The 21,968-nt window shown below is 35.8% G+C and overlaps 1 protein-coding gene across 7 annotated transcripts; it reads right to left on the bottom strand.

Moving 5' to 3' along the window:
• Nucleotides 1-1,478: 1,478 nt before the first annotated feature.
• Nucleotides 1,479-21,147, bottom strand: Crls1 (cardiolipin synthase 1). 7 transcript variants are annotated; one of them, XM_071608760.1, is made up of 8 exons: nt 20,706-20,787; nt 19,306-19,462; nt 17,950-18,087; nt 13,301-13,430; nt 6,777-6,862; nt 5,889-5,957; nt 4,449-4,540; nt 1,479-2,338 (listed from the first exon to the last, which is right to left on the bottom strand). In XM_071608760.1, the coding sequence occupies exons 3-8, from the start codon at nt 18,058-18,060 to the stop codon at nt 2,251-2,253; spliced, it is 576 nt and encodes a 191-aa protein (XP_071464861.1). In that variant the 5' UTR covers nt 18,061-18,087; nt 19,306-19,462; nt 20,706-20,787; the 3' UTR covers nt 1,479-2,250. The 7 variants fall into 7 exon arrangements, with proteins under 7 accessions (XP_071464861.1, XP_027811480.3, XP_071464860.1 ...); XM_027955679.3 differs by lacking the exon at nt 19,306-19,462 and having other exon boundaries at nt 20,706-21,147; XM_071608759.1 differs by lacking the exons at nt 19,306-19,462; nt 20,706-20,787 and adding an exon at nt 19,893-20,051.
• Between the last annotated feature and the right edge of the window lie 821 nt (nt 21,148-21,968).

Consider the following 21,968-nt stretch of genomic DNA (forward strand, 5'->3'; position numbering starts at 1 on the left):
ACAAGGTCAATTCACAGGTACTCTTAAGGACTTGACCATATCTTCTGGGGGGCATGATTTACTCCATAACAGCAATTTTTTTCTTTTCTAAGAAAAAGCCATTTGAATCCTATATATTTCGTTCCCAAAACATTCTGCAGAAGCTAAAGCATATCAAATTTTGAACTGAATAACTGAACACTATATTTCTAGGTGTTTGAAATTTTGAGTTTCCTGAAATTCTTGTGTATCTCTAACTTCATCACATATGCAACCAAGAGAATTAGACTGATTTAAAAGATGTCTCCCAGCTCCTACTTCAAAACTGCAAAAAAAGCCAAAAATGTGACAAATTAATGTAAAATCTTGACATGTAATTAAACGATCCCAATGTTTTTACTAATATTGTCTATTCGGTGAAGACTTCAACTTTGTGTATTTTGAGTCTATATGCACACGTACTTGAATATGCCTAATTTACTACAATTGCAATGTTTTATAAAATGGCAGAATTTATAACAATCCAGGCTCCAAGAATCTGAGGAGACTTGGACCATTTTTTCTAATGGTAGATGTGGAAAAAGTATATAGAACAGAGCCAGATTGATCTTAATCTCAACATGATTATGGATCCAACTCATATCACCCCAAATAGCAACACTAAAATGTAAATAAGTGTTAACAATGCATGAAATCCTCAATTTCCCCATAACTACAAGTCTCCTTTTTAAAAAAATATATATTTTTCTGTGCTCACACCTGGCTAGTGCTGAGATGCCCTCTGCATACTTCTTGGATGGTCTTGTCAGTGGGATTCCCACCTCCAGCCTATGAGAGGGCGAACAGCCAGCTCCACGCCAATCTTCTTTTCCTTCTTACCTGCCTCCATGTAAGATCCAGTGGTGGTAGTGTTTCTGACTGCAGGCTTCAGAAAGCTCCAAGCCTAGAGTGGTTAAGCTGCTTATATGACAACAGGAAAGCCAGGACCAGCAAGCAAGAGGGGGCACACTGAGGCACAATGCTAAAAAGGCATAAGCTTTACTTCTAACTTCCCATTTTAACTTAAAGCAGATCAACAGGCTGTGGACTGGATAATCTCACAGTATGATCTCATGTTATACTTGGGTTAAAACCAGGAACAATGGGCAGCAACAGACCTCCACTATTAATAGGAACCAACCAACACCAGCTAGTCTTCTCCTCCCCGACTTGTACTCCCCACTCTCTTCAACATGATAGTGTAGCAATAAGGTCTTTTATATTAGATGGTCCCAAATCAATGACTTTTACAATTAAGTACAACTGAAAATGGACTTCATGAATCAGAAAACTTACATAATGGGAGAGGATGAATACACACCATGAACAACCCAAGTTGAAGGTACAGTTTTATTTTTTTTCCAGCTTTTATTCCTTTAACATCTTAACAAAAGAAGATTTCCCAAAGTTTAAAAAATCTTTGAAAAATATACAGTTTCATATTATTTACACAATATATGAGTACAGGTTCCAATATCATACAAATATTGTAATGTTAGAAACACAGTTGGAAGGCATGATGTAACTCACTGCTTTTAGATGAAAGACTAATGGACAAGTTCTCATATTTCAACTATCTTTGTTACTTGTTATATCCTGATATATGAACTATTAGGCACCTGAGAGGCTGGAAGACTACTGAACATGAGATGAGCTTCAATACCTTCTATTTTGTTTGATCTTATTTATTTTTAAAACTTACCACACTTATCTCTTTACAATTTTGCTTTATTCTCACTACCCTAAATGACCAAATAATAACCACATGAACTGTTAATGTATACATGAATCTAAAAATCAAACATAAAAATGAATAGCCAAGTTATATAAGATATATATTTAATCCCAGGCAAGTCCCTATGGCTCCATGAGCAACTTAGATTCTAGAGACAGGTGTCAACACTTCAGTTTCCATGCTCTGAACTATATTTTTAAAAAACATAAAAAAGGACTGACAATAATTGGAATAATTCATCTCTTTATAGTCAAGAAACCTAAGATTAAAAATTCTAAATTATAGTTTTATTTATACTTAAAAATACATTGGAAATTCTGCATATGCCCATGATCAAGCTTATTTTCAATGCACATTACTTCAATTTTGATGACATGGTTTGTTCTGACAAGTCCTTTTACAAGCTGAACACCAAAATAGGGAAACTCCTGTAGATTTTCGCTGGCATTGCCACGGATGATGTGTATTGCTTCCTTGCTAATGGTGATGGGTGACTCTCATCTGCCTTTTATCACCTGAACAGTTTTCCGACCATAATGATAATAACTGTAAGCTGATGCAGCTGTGGTGAAAGCTGTAAAATACCTTTTATGGAAGGAAAGAAAGACTGAGTCATCAAATCTAAAAAACAATAACCAGATAATCATAAAGAATTCATGTAAAAGATCTATTTAAAAAACAAAAAGACTGTCATAATTTTTTTAAATTATAAAAATCTATATAGCATTTTTTAAGACCTCATTTGAATTACTAATGTCAAAAAAATTAATCTAGTTAATAAGCCCTAAAAGTTAACGATAATATTAGCAACTGTCATTTTTTAAAAAATATTTTTAGTTGTAGATGGGCACAATACCTTTACTTTATTTTTATATGGTGCCAAACCTTACCCGTGCTAGGCAAGCACTCTGCCACTAAGTCATGACCCCAGGACAGCAACTATCATTTTTAGGCAGATATTATTCTAGATGTCTCATGTTTCTATTTTATTCTCACAATAAGTTCTACCTACAGATGAGAAATGAGGACAAGAGAACTTGCTCAGGGATATAACAGAATTAAGCAGGCACCTGGCTTGGTTTCAACTCAAAAGCCCATGTACTCTTTCCACTGTTCCATGATGCTTAGAATATTAGATTCTATTTTTTTAATACAGTTTTTTAAAAGTCTAAGGATATCTGCATCATTTAAATAAAATTCAACTTTATTTACTTTTCCTTAAGTGAACTGCCAGGTTAATCAAATTCCCCTTGGGATGACATGAGGGATGCCCTTGGCATGAGGAACACGAGCCAATTAACAGGTTACTTCCCAGGGTACCCACTTGATTATGTTTCCACCAGGTGATGTACAATCATTAAGACTCATTTTTGTTTGATCCCAGATCTGTGTTCATGTCAGTTTGGTATTCTAAATTCATATATAAACAATGAAATACAAATGTACGAAGAATTGCTACTGAGAACTAGAATGGATGCTTTAGAAAATCAAAAGCCAAGTTGATTTAAAAAATACTATTCAAAATAAATATAAGATGGCTGTGAAAAAAAACCTGGAAAAATATGATAAACATTTAGATGTATCCTACACTTAGATTGCTTTGCAGTTCTTGTGTAAGGATGGGTGTAGCTCAGTGCTAGAGCTCTTGCCTAGCATATGTAAGGTCCAGGTTCAATCCCCAGCACTACAAAAAAAAAAAACCCAAAACAAAAGACAAATCAACAATCATAAAGTTCTTACATCACCTGAAAGAAACAAAATATGGAAATCAGAGAGGCTGTATTGTGGATATGGTTTATTCAAGAGAGAAAACTCCCACTGATGGGCCTATATCCAAAGAAAAAGCCTTCATTTTTTTTAATATTTATTTTTTAGTTATAGGTTGACACAATATCTTTTATTATTTTTTTTTAAATGTGGTGAAGATCGAACCCAGTGCCTCACGCATGCTAGGTGAGCGCTCTACGTCTGAGCAACTACCCCAGCCCCGAAAAAGCTTTCATTTTATATAGTAACACATAAAATGAACCAGAGTAAGTTTTTTAAATTAAAATTTAAAAAAATTAGAGTATGCATCATTTAAAAAGATTCTTTGGTTTAACTCTCTGATTAACCAATACTTTCTGGCTCAGATTGCAACAAGCAAGACAGTTTTAATTATTGGTAAAAATGGACCAAAAATTTGTGTCACATTTTGAATTCCTAAAGTTTGAATTTTCAAGACTATATAAATAAACAATTAAAGTAAGATTCAAACTCCTTTCTCCAGGGGTCCCTCTCACTATACCTTTTCCCTAGGTTGGACTCCTTTTCCCTGTCTACTGCTCTCTTAAACTGACCTTGTTGAGGATCTGTCCTCCCACCTGATGGCTGCCCTATACAAAATCTACCTCTATCTCGTGGCTCAATGCTACTTACTCCCTGAAGCTAACCTCCCTCTTCCTCTTACCTGAAAAAATCTTTCCTCTGCTCAAACCCTAATGCATTAGCAGTACCCCTCATTCCTTTTAATTCATGAAAACTAGCTTTTATACCCCAATTCTTGAGAGTAAGCTTCTTAAAAATGATTATTAATCATAAAATATGGTCTCCACTTTCTCCAGTTAGGTGTCCATTAAACATAAAGTCATTCTAGGATTGTCAGAGTAAGCTACTGTGTTGACATTCTCCAAAAGCAATGCTAAAGTTAGCTTACCAAAGCATCCGAAGGTAAATGCTATCACCATAATTGAAAACTGGAGCTGCCAAAGAAGCTGCCACCAAGATTAACTGAACTGCTGTGTTTACCTAAAAAAAAAAAGTTATTGTGTGAGTGGATCCTGATTCAAGCATAGTCCATCATGACATACACTCAGCAGGCTTAAAGATGGCCTGCAATATCCATGCCAAAGAAGTTGGCATTCACAAGTGAGAACACATAAAAGGGTCAGCTTCATTCACCCATCTGTCTCCATAGCTGCCTATTATAGTGAGGGTAATGACTATCAGAAAAATACTACCACCTTGAATTTCCACAGCAATCCATATAATGTTGTAAAACTCATTCCCTTTTTACCAGCTGCCAATTAAAGCAGTGCTGTGAATATGGAAATAATCAAGCTGCCTCTTCCTAACTGAGAGGACATGAATTAGGTGATTTGCCTGCAGTCACAGAAGAATCAAACCTGTAATCCAGATTCCCCACTGCCTATCCAGTGTTCCTTTAATTTGCCTATCAGATCATATGAGGCTAGAAAACAGAAATATAGCAGTGGGGAAAAAGGAAACAAAACAAGAAATAGTCTGAAGACACCATCCACTTATTATGATGAGAAGTGTTTTATGAAAGAGTCTGTGATTATGAAGCAGTGGGTGATGTGTGCAGAGAAGCACTTCAGTTCTAGCAATCATTCCATAGCCAAATGATAAGGATTCCATTTCGTTTAAAAAATAAATGATAAATTCTATCTGGAAGACTCCTTAAAGAACAAATTGTTTTGATGCAATTTGTCCCAGCACCTCCTAAGCCATTTTCTATGTAGTACTACACTCCAATTGCTATATTTGACATAAATACAAGTCACTCAAAGCCAAAAAAGCTCCTATGTATGTAGGTAAAAGTCCACCCCATAAGTCTTTAACAAAAGCAATGGCTCGTCTGCCTTGAAGCTGATCAGCTTTCCTAACCTAATAAATCTTTCCTAAGGGATGAAACAGGAAAGATTTGAGCAAATTAAGGCTATCAGAAAAAGAAAAAAAAAAAAAAGTGTGTGTGTATGTGTGTGTGTGTATATATGGCTTCATAATATTGTGTGCAAAGACAGGTGTACAGTTATTACCTTGAAAAAGAAGGAAAACAAAAGGGATAACTAAGAGTAACAGTTTTAAAAAAAAAACGAAACTTTTTTCCTATCCCTTTCCACTTTGTGGTGACTCTTTAAGCTTAAACTCAGACCACCAACATGAGGCAAAATGTAATATAAGAACCCAAAAAGCTTGGAGGACAAAAGAATTGTGTTATAACTGTCTACCTGACCCCTTTTTCTATCCCCTTTACTCAGTGTGTTTAATTTGATCCAGCTTCAGTTGCTCTTGAGGTTTGTAATGTAAAAATTCACAAAGGAATAACTTAAAAAGGATTTTGTGTGTCTCTTACCTTGCTGATGAACGTTGGTTTTAATCTAGCAGTAGCATAACAAGGATTGAAATACTTAGCTAGTGTTCGCTGGCAGAGGACAAAAAAAAGATAAAGTTTCAATTTATTGTTCAAGTTTAAAACATTTTTTATATGTAGATAACAGTTACTGAATACTTAGCATACGCCTGGCTCTTATATGCATTCTTCTAATTATGTTAAATAAGAGCATCTACATTCCTTACAAATCATGCACAGGCTCTTGAAAGAAATCAATTCTTTAAATATTACAAATTTATTTCTCAAATCCTATAAAATCCTAAGTCACATCTTTTGGTAAATAAACTAATGACATTCTCTTATCACTATTTTCTTAAAAAACAAAATGAATAAAATACTGTTTTATTTTCACTGGACTGGCAATCAAAAAAAGGTTATTATGCTATGCTTACGTGCTCAGATATTTACATCATCAATGACCAAGTATGTAAGCAAATCATCCCATATTTGTACAACTGTGATCTTAGAAACCAGTTCTAAATAATCCATAGTAAAGGCTAATAAATAAGACAACAATATGGCTTAGGGTCATGTAAAATTCCTCTTAACAGTTTGTTAAGTAAGGATGGGGACCAGCTGTGCAAGATTTCATGTACCAGTGACTGAAAAAGAGTTGGACTTAAACAGAAATGTGCCTTTTTAAAATGGGCCATTCATGAGTTCCATAAATAAATATTTTAGTGTGATCTAAATAGCACAGTTAATTTTTTAAAAGTCTATGGTAAATGAATAAAAAATACTGCTACAAATTATTCTCACAAAGCAAAACAGCATATAATACAATGAATCTTGACTTTTGCCTAAAGTCATAAATAATGCTAAAAGAATAATTTTTGGAAAAATACTCACCGGTGTTGGAAGAGTTCGATATCTGACATAAAAAACAGCAGCAATCAACATTACATCTCTTGAAATTATCATATAAGTAAGTGGAACTGAAAATTAAATAAAAAATAATTTTAACAAGGACTTTGCAAATTACTAATATGACTACCATGAGCTGATGTTTTATATAAGTAAAAATTCAGCTTGACCATGAGCTGATGTTTTCTATAAGTAAAAATTTCATGATAAACACTCATTGATGATCTTTAGATTCATTTTTTAACAAAAGTGAAATGCAAACAAGATTTTCAAAGTCTCCATCTGCCTTTCAGAATGTCAGTCCTCTTGCCTCTTTTTGTTTTTTCCTTCATATGTTTATAAGCTGTAAGTTTGCAGATATCAGTGACAGCTTTACTCAGCCCCTCCTCCCCCCAATCTTTTCTCAGCTTTGTGAATTCAGGAAAAAAAAATTGCCATGCCCACTAGAATTAAATGGAAAGAGATGATAATGAAGTTAAGAAGGATGCAGGAGGACTTAAACTCATCTGGAGCTTTGATTACTTGCTTCTGCATTTTAAACTATTCTCTGAAGAGTAAAACCTGCTATATGTACAACTTGTAGAAAAACAAAAAATATTTTCATTCTAGTCTAGTCCAGAAAGTTCCACCCAGGCAACTATTATTTTTCTCCCCACACAAGCACTGAAGGAATTTAACTTGTCTATTTTTTTTTTTTTAATTTTTAATACAGGTTGAGTATCCTTTATTCAAAGTGCTTAGGACAAGAAGTGATTCAGATTTCAGTTTTTTAGATTCTGGAATATTTGCTTGGGCTTTATCAGCTACATCCCCAATCTAAATATCCAAAATTTGAAATGCTCCAAAATCCAAAACTTTTTGAACATGTCATCAGAGATGCTGTATTCCTCAGATTTTGCAACATGGTCCTATAACCAGAGCCAAAAGAATATTTTAGATGGATAGCCAAGGCATCCCTACTCTTTTTGTTGAATAGAAATGGGAGGGCAGACACTTACTTCACTTTATATCCTTCTGCACTAAAGGAAATTTTAACCATGACCCTATATCTTTTCTAAGAAAAAAAATTTTTTTAAGGGAAAAGAATCCTGAGTCACTCAGTTCAAATTGTTTCAATTATCAAAATAAAAGAATCATATGTGTGTGTGTGTGTGTGTGTGTGTGTGTATAATATATATCTCTTCCATAACAGTTTCAAACAACCCTTTTATGAAGCACATGACGTTGTATTTGTGGTCCTATCCAGTCTTTGGCTTTGGCTCTTCCATTTGAACAAATCTCACTAATTGCAGATTTAAACAAATGTATGTATGTACAAATGTACATACTGGGGATTGAACCCAGAGGCTCTTAACCATTGAGCCACATCCCCAGCCCCCCCTTTTTTTTAAAATTTTGAGACAGGGTCTCACTAAGTTGCACAGGCCTCACTAAGTTGCTGAGGCTGGCTTTGAACTTGTGATCCTCCTATCTCAGTCTCCCAAACTGCTGGGATTATAGGCGTGCACTACCACACCTGGCTCAGAATTAAACTTTCAAGCTCTATTGGTCATAGATATGATGTAAGTGCTGATCCTTGGCCCAGTCCTCTATTACAACACTATTCCAAGGAGAAAATCCTAATGCACTCAAGTAATGGCATACTAACCAAGCTAAAAAAACAGCAAACCATGATTTTTAGAAGCCTTTTTAAACCTATGGAACAAACTTTTCTATAGCAATCATTAGCTGGTAAACTCTAACACCAATCATACTTTTAAAAATGCAGCAAACTCATGCAAATTAAAATTCATGTCTATGGAATTCAGGCTATGCTGGGCAGTGCACTGGGCTGAAACCCAGCAGTGTGACCCAGGGATTATCACCTATGAACTTATTTTACCACCTGCAATTGTCTCGTGGGTCACCATTAAAATATTCAATTCACCAAGAAGATATTAACAGCATGATTTCAAAGGATACAAAGCAAAATCAGAACTGCAAAGAAAAACAACAGAAAACTAGATACACATAAGGAAATGTTAACCATTCTCCCAGTAACTAACAGAACAAACAGAACAAAGAGTAAGAAAAATCAATAAAGAAATAAGACTCCAGGGCATGGTGGTGCACACCTGTAATCCCAGCGGCTCAGGAGGCGGAGGCCCTAAGCAACTTAGTGAGACCTTGTTTCAAAATAAAAATTAAAGGGCTGGGGATATGGCTCAGTGGTTTAAGCACCCCAGGGGGTTCAATTCCCAGTATCAAAAAAATAGAAGACTTAACAGGATTGAAAACTTGATCTAATGGATATATACAGAATATCAGACCCAATTACTGCAGAATATAAATTCACTTGAAGCACATGTGGAATGTTCAACAAATTTATACACTAGATTGAAAGACTGAAATCACAGAACATGTTCTCTGGAAAAGAAAGCTAGAAAGATCTCCACAATTTGACAATGAATTAAAAAACACTTAATATTAACTATACAAGTAGAGGAGAGAATCATAATAGAAACAGGAAAATATTCTATAATGGACAATAAAAACACTAATATTAATATACAAGATGCAACAAAAGTGTATTTAGGGGGAAATGTAAAGTCTTACATGCAAACTTTAGAAAAGGTAAAAAGAAGTGAGTTACATACATATCCATCTATAGCTGCACTCTCTAATAGAATAGCCATGTATAAGTACCAGAAATGTTAGAACTGGGAGGGACAATAAATGCAAAACATAATACAGACTTCAAAAGCATAGTATTTTTTAAAAAGTCAATCACTTCTTATCAATCATGTTGAAATGACATGGTTTAAAATATACTAGGTTAAATAATTCACTGAAATTATTTTCACCTGATTCCTCTTATTTTTTAATTTTTAACATTGCTACTAGAAAATTTTTAATTACATATGTGGTTCCTACTTTATTTCTACTAGAGAGAACTAACTAATCTGAAGAATTTTGAGAAAGAACAGCAAAGAAAATTCAAAGAAGAGAAAACAAACAGAAAAAAAGAGCAAGGTTTAATGAAGTAGTAAACAACGTATCAGAGAGGTCTGACAAAACTCAAAGTTGGTTAACTCATAAATAGACAAGTCTCTGGCAAGATGGATCAGAAAAAACATTAAAGGAGAGGAAAAGCGTCAATAGCTTATAATAAAATTTTAATAATACAGATGAAATCGATGAATTTCTGGAAAAACGTCATAATTTTAAAAATGATCAAAAGATAAACTATTAAAAAGATGAATTATTAAAATTGAATAATCCTATAACAACTGAAGAAAAACGAATCACCTCTTTCAACTCTCCCTTGAAGAAAACTCTAGGCCTTACGGGCTTCAACAAATTATATGAAATATTTAAAATTAGAAAATAAGTACAATCTCACAAAAACATTTCACAATAATGGAAAGAAAACAAAAGCAAAACCAAAAATTCCCTAGCTTGTTTTATGAGGTTAGTTATAAATTTTATACTAAACCTAACCAGAATATTTGGAGAAAAGAATTCCAGACCAATTTCATGAATCTGTATGTGAAATCTTCAACAAAATTATAGCAGACTAAATCCAACAATATCTCTATTATTTACTACGGCCATACTGGATTTAAACCAGCAATTTCAGTTTTTTGTTTTGTTTTGTTTTGTTTTTGAGAGAGAGAGAGAGAGAAAGAGAGAGAGAGAGAATTTTTTTAATATTTATTTTTTAGTTTTTGGTGGACACAACATCTTTATTTTTTTTATTTTTTATGTGGTGCTGAGGATCGAACCCAGCGCCCTGCGCATGCCAGGTGAGTGCATTACCGCTTGAGCCACATCCCCAGCCCTTCAGGTTGTTTTAACACTAGAAAATCAATAATGTACTTGATCCCACATTAACAGCTAAAAGGGAAAAATGATCTGATCATCACATTTACACAAAGAATCTTCAATATCCAATTGTAATTAAAACTTAACAACCTCCCAACAGACATGAACTTTCCTTTTTTTTAAAAAAAAAAAAAACATATTTATTTATTTATTTTAAGTTATTGGCAGACACAACATCTTTGTTGGTATGTGGTGCTGAGGATTGAACCCGGGCCACACGCATGCCAGACGAGCGTGCTACCACTTGAGCCACATCCCCAGCCCCAGACATGAACTTTCTAACTTGAAAAAAAGGAATTCTAAAAATCCCTATAGGAACCTTCAATAGTGAAATGTTAAATGCTTTCTCTGTGATTCATCTGTCTCATAAGACAGATGTCACTTTTCCTTTTCCTTGTATGAGTGGTGCAGTAAGTAAAAGAAAAGGTGAAAGGATTGGAAAAGGAAAAATATTGTTATTAATCAGTACATAGCAGAAGATGTAGAAAGTCCAACAGAATTCATTTTAATTAAGTTTTGCTACACATAAATCAACATTAGAAATAGAACTGACTTTCATCATAACAGCAATTATTATAAAATAAAAATTTAAAAGCTACCATTTATAAAAGTATCAAGAACTACTAAGTACTTAGGAGTAAACCTATCAACAAATTTATTACCTCTCTGGAGAATAGTAAAAAAACTGTCGGAGACAATAAAGACCCAAATGGATTAAAGATTTACTCTCATTTTAAAAAAAGTCAATTCTTCCAAATAGATCTATAGATTCAATGCAATTCTAATCAAAATCAACAGATTGCCCCCCTCCAGCTCATAGAATTACTGATTTGGGAAAAATAATCCTAAAATTTATAAACAAATGGAATGGTCTAAGAATATCCAAGGTAGAAGGACTTGCTCTATCACTTATCAGAACTTTTAGCAAAACAACAAGAAAAGTGTTAGTGGTGCAGACAGGCAAATCAACAGAAAAAAAAAAAAAAAAAATAGAAAACCCAGAAATGGACCCAGGTATACATGGATATTACAGTGAGTTTGGACAATACATGTTTATTAATGAACAAACAGTGCTGGGATAACTGAATACCCAAATAGGTGGAAGAAAATGATTAGATAAGATTTAGATTATTTTTTAAAAATCAACTAGGAAAATAAATCCTTAAAGATTTATAATATAAAATACAATCACATATAATAGAAAAAGTATCAGAATGGCATGAAATTCTCTACAGCAAGATAAAATTTGGAAGTTTAAGAACATCCTCAGAATTCTGTATGAAAGTGATCTGCAACTGAAAAATTATGCCCAGTTCAACTGCCAATAAAGTATAGAGGGTAAACAAAAGATATTTTAAATGTCTAAAACTGCCAGAAGTTTTGCTGCCAAACTACATCCTTTTATAGAAAACAAGTGAAGGATGAACTTCACCAAAGGGGATACTTGGTAAAAAGGAAGACAGGAGAGGCCTGGAAAAACAGACAGAATGGTAGTGAAGAGAAAATCAACTTGGAAAGCAACCCATTCCAATTACTTAAGGGAAGTTCATAGCAACATTACATAATACCAAAAACCTGGAAACAATATTCAACAGGAAAATGAAATGGCCAACCTGAATAAAACAACATAACAAAATACAATGTAACTTAAAGAAAAATGAGAGGTATGAAAATACACTAAAAAAAATTAAAAAATAAAAAGATCAACTGAATTTTGAATGTCCACAGAATGCTCTACAGGTTTTTTTCCCTAGAAATTTATATGCATTAGAATGAGAGAGCACCCCCTCCCTCTTCAAACCTCCCAATTACATACACACCTTCTAACTTTCAAAGCAGCATATAAATATAAACATTAATCTGTTATTTTTAATTTGGTTTGATAATTTAGAAAACTGAGGAAAAGGAGAAAAAGAACTTTGAGCTTGAAGAGACTACACTAGACTGAACTGCCACTATACTTCTTTCCATGAAATATCAATAGTGATGTGACACTAAAGGGCCATATGGAAGCTTCACTGTTCTTAGATTTCTAACTCTTGGGGAAAAAAATACAGTTTAATCTGGATCAAGGGCGGGGGGGGAACAGTACAATTGAAGTAGAAAATGAACATGCAAAAACACAAAGCAAAAGTTCATAAAATGTCAGAAAAAATATTAAGATAATATACAAACTATATGTGTGATTTGAAAATTGCACAATACTGTCTAAATAATCATAGCGTGAAATTTTATAGATACCTTCAGGATTTCAGAGTTCTCATTATAATTAAACTGTACTTTATAAAGATAATCAGAGACTTAGGAAAACCTTAAATTACTTTTAAAAAGTTAAGCACTAAAAATATATACTAGAGCACCAAAACATTTTTAAATAATATGAATTGGCACTGTGAGATATTTGCTTAATTTAAATTTTAAACAATCTTACTAAGAAAACAACTGCTTTTATTAGTATAACAAGGATGTAAATTCTAAAATAAACAGTTTTATTAGCAAAACAGTTCAACAGTTTAAAATTAAGGAAACAGTTTAAAGTTGCAAAATCAATTTTTGGAACAAAAATAATGTCTCTCTAGAGAAATCCTAAGACCAATGTCATTCTTCCCTATGCTATTTAAAAGTTCGCATGATGGCATTCTTACCTGGAATAAGATCTGCATAGGTCAAGCTAACATATAAGATACTGATAAGTATTTTATCAGCAAGTGGATCAAGAGCACTTCCCAAAGCTGATTTTTGATTGGCCCAGTTTCGAGCAATAAATCCATCCAACTGAAAATAGAAGTGTTTTTTTTATAAATGTCATGATAGGAACAGAGTAGATATCTTGAAGTTTAAGAGATACCAGAAACACAACTACACTTTCATAAAATGTTAATAAAATCTCTTCTGTTTCTTTACCCCCACAAACAGTATTCTCATTCTTTTAAATTAACAACTGGTCTGAAAATAATTTCAGACTTTACATTACTTTTTCCCCCCCTTCAAGGGTCTTATTTCTCACTATTTCACAGTGTCTCTTTGTGGAATGAAACCAGACACCAATTTAGAGGAAGCCATACAAAACTCACAGAAAGCATGACTAACAGAGCTTTTGATCCCTGGGTTACATTCACTGCAGCCAAAACAGCTGCCTTTATTTATGAGAATTTCTCTACCTGTGAGATACCAAACATCTTCCTGTCTACTTTTCCATAATATGATTCAATTCCTTACAACTTATTTTTAATTTTATAATTTATTTTGTTCAGTCCCACTGTTAAATCTATATTCTGTCTGTATTTTGCATTACCTGTATCTGAAAAAAAAGCTTGGTCCTCTATACCTGGTCTAGTTATAATGCTGATATTTAAAATACTTATTTTTATTACTTATTATTGAAAACATATTTTAAAGCTGAGACTAAAATCCAGTTGCCAGTGGGTCAAATGGGTCCTGAAGCCTGGTTTTATTTGATCTGCCAAAGCTTTTAAAAATAGTAACTAATTGTCAATATTTACCATAAAAATCCAGATCTATAGCCTAACTTGAGAGACAAAGACCTGTCAGGCGGGGGCCACAAAACCAAATACTGCCTACCCATATTAACCAAAGCAGACATTTTCTGGTTTATCCCAGTTCCTACTAGGCTTTTTACTCATTTTATTTAACAACAACCTTCAACAAATGTTTGAATTTTTTATTCCTATTTCTAAGAAAAATAAAATAGATATAATTAAATACAGTACATTTTAAAGGATTAAAAAGTCTTCCATATCTCAAGTATTCCATGAGTTAAAGGAATCAGCAATAGTTCAGTGGTTAAAAATGTGGTCTTTATAGCAGAATAGAACTGGCTCAAGTCCTGGCTCTGCCACTTACTGTGTGACCCTGGGCAAATTATTTGGCCTCTGAGTTTCCTCATCTGTGAAACATAATATCACCTACCTCAGAGGCTTGGTTATCTTCAGCACATAATGAGATTTAATATTTGTTCAGTGCTCAGCACTTAGTAAATCCTCAAAACAAAAAAAAGCAGTTACTAGCTATTACTTTCTCAATGGAAACAATCCATTTTCTTATTAAGCAGACTAAAGGCAATGTTGTCTAATAGAAAGCCTCTAGAATGGGGAGCTGGGACCTTATAAGCTCCAACTTGTAAGCTAGTTATTTGATCTCAGGAGACTTAACCTTCCACTTTTTCTTTAACTTCTACCTTCTTGTTCTCACTACTTGGATTCACACTAGATTTCAAGGTCAACAATCACCATTCCTTAGTAAACATCTACAACTTTGTAAACTCTATATTCTCCCTGGATACCACCACAAAACAACCATCCATATATTCCAGGACTCTAGGCAAGCAGCTCAATACTGTTAAAGATAAATACATACATGGTTGGAGCAAAATTTGGTTTTGTTCCAAATTCATGACCACAAACCTCTGGTGGCACTCAACATCGCCTGACAATCTTATATCTGCCAATGATATTCACCTTCTCTTTCCATACTACTTCACTTTTTCTAAACTCTCTCATTCTAACCCATATCCATATCTATATTTTCCTTGAGGAAAAAAAAAAAAGAAACAAAAGCCATTTTTAGTACTCCCTCATATTCCCACCTCCAAGATGCATCCATTTATCCTCACTGTATTCCTTGATCTCTATACCAAGCTCTCTCACCTTCTGTGATTTATCTCCTTTCTATCTCCCCTGCATCATCAATCAATTCCTTCCCATTACATTAATCAGCTAACAAAAAATCCACTTTGTACATGTATCTTTAAAACTACCCTTATTTGATCCTAATTCTCTATCCCACTGCAAAGCAAAACTTCCTTACAACACACCCAAATGTGAGGTGGTAAGATAAGATGTTACCACCTAACATTTGGGTGTGCTGTAAGGACATCTTACCATCTCACATTTGTCATCAACCCACTCCACTAGGCCCCCCGACTCCTCTAGAGATGGCTTTTACAAAGGTCACCTATGAATTCTGCATTTTTATTTGACCTCAATGCATGTAGCACTTTCTTTACTCTGGAATACTAATTTTCCTCCTTTCTCACCGAATATTCTTTTCTCAGTGTCCTTCACTGACTTCCCTATTCTTCCACTTGTTGCTCATTTCGCTAACCTCTCATTTCTCTTTTTTTACCTCAGCCTAGATATTTCACCCAATTTTGACCAAATGTACCTGACTGCTCCCAAATCTGCACTTCTATAATGATGACTTCCTACAACTCCACACTACATTTGACTTCCAACTGATGCCTCTACATGGACAGGCATCAGAATTCTTCCTATTTTTCCCTAAACCCCAAATGTTGCTCATTCTAGAAAATGTTACTTCCACGCACCTGGCTGTTGAAAAGAGGAAAATTTTTTAAAAAGTAACAGTCTAGTGTTCATATTTGACTCCTCCTTCACTCCATATATCCACTTTGTCAACATATCAACACTATCTTCAAAATATTATCTCAAACCCATCCATTTCCAATTCTAACTCCCATCCCAGTCCAAGCTACCACCATTTCTTTCCTAGGTAAGCTTCTATTCTTACCTTCCTATAGCCCATTTCCTATATACAATTCAATCTAGACCTGCCAAACCCCTGCTAAAACAGAAGTCTGGCCATCTGATTTGTGGCCAATCTGAAGCCATCAAAACTTCCATGGAGTAAACGAGAAATATGATATCAGTCAACTCAGGTTTCCATGCACATCATATACACAGAAAAATATTAATGGAGCCTCTCTTCCTTGTAGTGAATATTGCAATCTCATGTGGCAGCTAACTATCCCCTCAAAAAACAACAGCAACAACAACAAAAAAAAAAAAAAAACCAAAAAAACTAGCAAACAAAAATGGTGAATCCAATAACTGAAAAAGTTGTTGTCCTAATATGTAAAAATTTTCATTATCAGTGTAATAATCTTTGACAGACTTAGAGATCACACTAATGAGTGAAGACCTTTAGGCTTCAGAAATAAAAGAAGGCATAAAAGAAAGGGAGATAGATTCTAAGAATGGGACAAGGAGGTGACAAAAAAATAGCTAAACTATGGAAAAAAAGAGCTAATTTGAGAGGCTATATTTGGAAATACCATATAACAATGTAAACAATGTCCTTTGTTTATCCTTTAAAACCATCAGCTAATTCTATACTACACACCAATGTACTAGTACTAGGAAGGTAGAATTTTGTTTCTATGAACCTCAAAAGAAACAGTTGACATTACAAAGAAAGATGCTTATCACTTTTATTTATCATAAATTAGTTTCTCTCTATTCTCACTGAATAAATATCAAGCAAAACTTTTCAAAAGCAAATTGGTTTGAAGAGGCACCAAATTATTATTGCCTATTTAGGTACTCACATGGACCTCAAACCAGCCCTGTGCAGGAAGTTATCATCCACACACTAACTTTGTCCTGATTTGTAATTTTTCCTCTACCTTTTCTGTACTGCTCCCAACTGTTTTTATAGTATGTGTAGTTTTATAAGTTACTTCAAATCTTTTATGAAACAAGGTTGGTGGTAATTACAAATAATGTCATAGATGATGACAGTCCACAAAAGTAATATAGCCTTCTGTTATAAGGTTATTTCCCCAGTTCTAATTTGAGATGACTCAAATAAATCTACCCTCCCCCAAACTGACATACTGGTGTCAAAGAGCTCTTCTCTCTTTTGTCCATCTCCAGGGACAGTGGAAGAAGGAAAGATGCCCAAATGCCTCCTCCAAAAGCAAGGTCTTCTGCAGGGTACTCAGAGGGGTATGGAGCAGAATCAAGGACCAAATTTGTGAGGTAACTGCAGCCTCATGCTAACATTAAAGCTGAAAAGAGCTCTGACCTCTACAAGCTCTTGGGGCACATCCTAGCTCCCTAGGCCATAACAATTGTTTTCTTCTCCATTAGGAAAACTAACTCTTGTTGGAGATCAGAGAATTTCTATCACAATAAACAGAAAAACAATCTCATAACCTCTCTTCTTTATTTCTATCCTAAAGCAAGCACTCAGCTCTTGGAAACTTCTAAGGGTACTCCTTTTATAAAGACGTTTAAAACCAACAGTAAAAAGTGTCATTCCTTCCTAAAACCTTTACTTCCTCCCCTTAGACTATATATAAAAATATTCCACACAGATGCTAAAGACAAGTCCTTACATAAAGAACTAGGTCAAATTCATCTTGAGGATTTCCTTCCAAGGAAAAGCTGACTAAGGCTGTGCTATTTCAGGACAGTAGTAGAGAGCATGGAATGTAGGAAGGGAGCAAAACAACCGTGCATTTACAACTTACCAAATCGGTTAGCCCAGCTAAAGCAAAAACTCCTAGTGCAACATTAAAATCTTCTTCAATAATCAAATATCCCAAAATTGGGGCCAAGCCAATTCTTGTCATTGACAACATATTTGGGATTGTCCATGGATTTTCATACTGAAACACAAAGACAACAAAACTTAAATAATAAAAATTCACACTTTAAATAAACTTATACATCAAAAAGTCCACTTAATAAACTTAACAATAAGAAGCTACATAAATTTTAAACTTTGTACTCATATATAAGTGTGTGTGTGTGTATAGACTGAGTTTTCATTCTAAAGACTGAAGAGACAACATGTATTATCATGTAAGTTAAGCCTTTATTATTTAATACTGCTTTTAAAAGTTAAATTTCTGAACGATCTTATTAAGTAGACAAGTCTAGAAAGTATTAGAAAAAAGTCAAATTATCAACCCAGGCACTGCAACTTCAAACATTTATTGCAATCTACTTCCCTCATTCCCTTACACAGACTTAATTCAATAATCTCATCACTAAGTCAGAGAATTGCTGGAAGGAAATACATACAGGAATATCTTTATTTTCCTATGACAGACATTTGTAAATATGTTCAAAATAGCAATGGCAATGTTACACCCTCAAGTAGAAACCCAGGGCTTTCACAGTTCCATATGAGAAGTTTGATTCCTTGAAACTTCATTTGGAACCAAGCTGTTAGAAGCTGGCATTAACCAAAGAGCTCTTTGACAGCTGCTCTAAAGAACAACCCCCTTCCTTGCCAAAAAGAATCTGATTCATAAGAAGGTATTTCAATGTAAAAAAAACCCTTAGCCTAACGGAGCTAAGACTCTCGGCACAACAGGGTACAGAAATAACAAGAAAATGCCTTTCCCTAAAGCCTAGATTTTTTTCTCTACTGAATCAAGACTGACAGTTTCACCCCGTGAGATTTTAAAGAACTAACCCTACACTTAACTCTTTTCTTAATCAGTAATCAAGTTGCCTAAATCTTTCATCTTTCAAAATACCATGAACTACTGGGTAAGAAAAGGCATTCTCTAAAGAAAGCATCTCTAAAAATACTAAGTTTGAGTTTATAAACAGAATCCAGCAAGAAAGCATCTCAGTTCACAGGGGTAAGAGAGAGAGACTGTTTGAGGGGTCAGGTGGCAGAATACTGTAACTGAAAACTACAGAACAACTTCATATTTCCCAGTGAACAGTCACTAAACAAGAATCAAACCTCTACTTGAGATCTTTTATTAAAAATAGGACACATTATAATTACATGAAAACATTCTAAGAATATATTTCAAATTTAAGTTCAAATATTACAGTGTTTTAGAGCCAGGAGTGATGGCACACACCTGTAATCTCAGCAACTTGGGAGGGTGAGGCAGGACTGTAAATTGGAGGCCAGCCTCACAAGTTACCGAGACCGTCTCAAAATAAAAAACTAAAAGAGCTGGGGATGTAGCTCAGTGGTAAAATGCCCCTGGGTTCAATCTCCAGTATCTTCCACTCCTGCAAATCATCATAGTGTGTCAGAGTCCAAAGGAAAAAAGATAAAGTCTGTTGACAATACTGTGGTACAGAGAAGTCAAATACTGATTCAAAGGTACAACAACGCACAGAAGGGGTGGAGAGGGAACATTCATGATTGAGAAAATGGGAAAGCAAATCAAGATCACAACGAAGAGCCCCAAAATAATAATCTCAGAGATACTTATCAGACAAAATTAAACACAAAATTGCAAAAAGCCACTTCCACTTTGGTGTATTAATAAATAACTGAAAGTTATTGGAACAGTTAAAGAGTTCTTTTAAGCTCTACATAAAATATTTCAGTAAAATAAAGTACCTCATTAATTTCTAGCTATTAAATTTGTAAGTTTCAAAGTTAATATTAGGAGAGCTAATCTCAGATTACCCAACCAGATAACCTGTGGCATACTCGACCAACTACTGCCGTTCTGAGAAGGACTTCAGCCAGGACAGGGCAATTTCAAAGCATCCAGCATTCAAACCCCAACATGCTTTAGCTATTAGTGGAGTTGAGACTCCTGCCAGGATGTGGCCACCTCAACCCATGCTGTACAACTGATGAAAGCAGTACAGGGGCCCACTGAAGACCTAACAATTGAAGATGTAATAATTGCATCAGCCTTGCTGACATGACATCAAAAGCTGTCTCACTCATGCTCTGATGTCTTCTGCCTGAGAAGTATTTCAACAGGTAAGTGGACAGGTATTTATTTCCGTTAACAGTTTTAATCTTTCTCTATAACTCAAGGTGAAAGGACTTTTAAAATTACACCTAATAAACTATTTAATTATACTTCATCCTAATGTGTCAGGTCAAATTACGGTGAATCAAACCTGCACAAGCAAAGGGAAGGGACTGTATACTTTTCTGAAGATTCCCACAGATTCGCCCTATACCTTAGGGATTCGCTTTAGAAAACTAAAAACAAACTTTCGATAAGGCTAGCGAAGACTTTTTTTTTTTTTTAAAACCAATGCAATATGCATAGGCGCTTTCGGCAACGGGTGCAGATAAAGAAGGATAAGAACGAGGTTTCTAACTTGACAACCTAAACTGGAGGCGACCCCGATGGTACCCCTGAAATTCATCCTGGCCGAATACTTCTCAGGAAATGGTGGAAAAGTTCTGAAACCAAACCGTTGGGACAGCCCACCGTCCGCCACTCCCGCCCAGGACCAACCCCGGAAAGCCGGCGCCCCTCGCGCCCCGCTCGGTACGTACCGGACTGGGGGCGCTCGCCGGGACCCACCCGCCGCCCGGGGCCTCCGCGGCGGCGTCCCCTCCTGCCGCAGGCCCGGGGGCCGCTTTGCCCGCGCCTGAGCAGTGGCTCCGTGGGCCGGCTCTGGGCAGCCGCAGGGCAAGCGCGGCCGGGCGCAGCGACCAGCGCTCGGCCTGGCAGCTCAGGCAGCAGGGCACGAGCGGCAGCAAGGCCCCGCGGGAGCGCCCCTTACCCGACCGCACCCCTAGCACCCAGGCGGCCGCACGCAGGGCCCCCCACGAGCCGCGCGCCAAGCGCGAGGCCAGCATGGCCCTGCGGCCGTGCCGCGAGGGCCGAGGCGGCGAAAGCTCAGCAGCTCGGGTCACCGGCGAGCCTCTTCTCCATAGAGACCCCGAAGTGCCGGGGAAGCACGGCCGCTGGTGCCTCCATACTAGTTTCAAATCCCAGCACGCTCCGCTTATACAGGTGGCCTGGAACCTCCAAGGAAGTACGCTTTCGCGACACTTTTGCGACATCGACGCTATTCGGCTCCCCAGCGCCCCCGGGCGGCAACGGGAGGTGTGTGCCGTTAGGATCCCGCGGGCTTTGCGGAAGTGGTGGGTACCTGGCGCGGCCTCAGAACCAAAGCCAGTGGGCTGGGAAAGGGGGAGAGGAGCACGGACTCATGTGACTGTTTGGCCAAAGTGGCTGGAAGGCAGCAGGCGTCATCTAAGGTAGCAGGGTGAAATCCTCCGAGGCTGGTCGACATAAAACAACCTTTGAGATGTATGTGGAGCTTTGGGGTCCTTGTGGGAGGCTTAAAATATTAGTCAAGTATCTGGTGTAGCCTAAGTATTAGCTCTCTGTTCCTTTCCTGCTTTTATTAAAATGAACATATATATATCTAGGTGTAAAATAGGAATAATGGAGAATGTCAGTAATAAAAATTGCTAATTGTTTACCCGGGAAGAGAACTTACTATAAAGGCTAAAGTGCATTATTATCTCATTTAATCCTCCCAATTCTAACACAGGCTCCTCCAGTATTACCTTTACTTTTAGTTATAGAAAACAATTAGGTTTAGAGGTTAAAAAAACTTGCTTGTTCTAAGAAAATCCCAAGTAGTCATGAATTAGTTAATCATTGATTATTATGTATTCAGTACTAACATGTTACATATTAACACATTAACATTGTTGGTTATTTGAGGTGCCACTACCATGGAGCTACATCTTCTGCTGTACCAAACAATATGAATGGGTCTTGTGGCTTCCATTACACCCTTC

This window comes from Marmota flaviventris, chromosome 2 (assembly GCF_047511675.1).
Source record: "Marmota flaviventris isolate mMarFla1 chromosome 2, mMarFla1.hap1, whole genome shotgun sequence".
NCBI classification, from domain to species: domain Eukaryota; kingdom Metazoa; phylum Chordata; class Mammalia; order Rodentia; family Sciuridae; genus Marmota; species Marmota flaviventris.

Excerpts from the sequence above, each read along its gene's own strand:
- Crls1 (XM_027955679.3), bottom strand. The coding sequence starts at position 21,011 with ATGCTGGCCTCGCGCTTGGCGCGCGGCTCGTGGGGGGCCCTGCGTGCG. Across the intron at positions 6,863-13,300 it reads CTATGCAGATCTTATTCCAG|TTCCACTTACTTATATGATA; the intron begins GTAAGAATGCCA and ends TTTAATTTTCAG. Across the intron at positions 2,339-4,448 it reads ATTTACCTTCGGATGCTTTG|GTATTTTACAGCTTTCACCA; the intron begins GTAAGCTAACTT and ends CTTCCATAAAAG.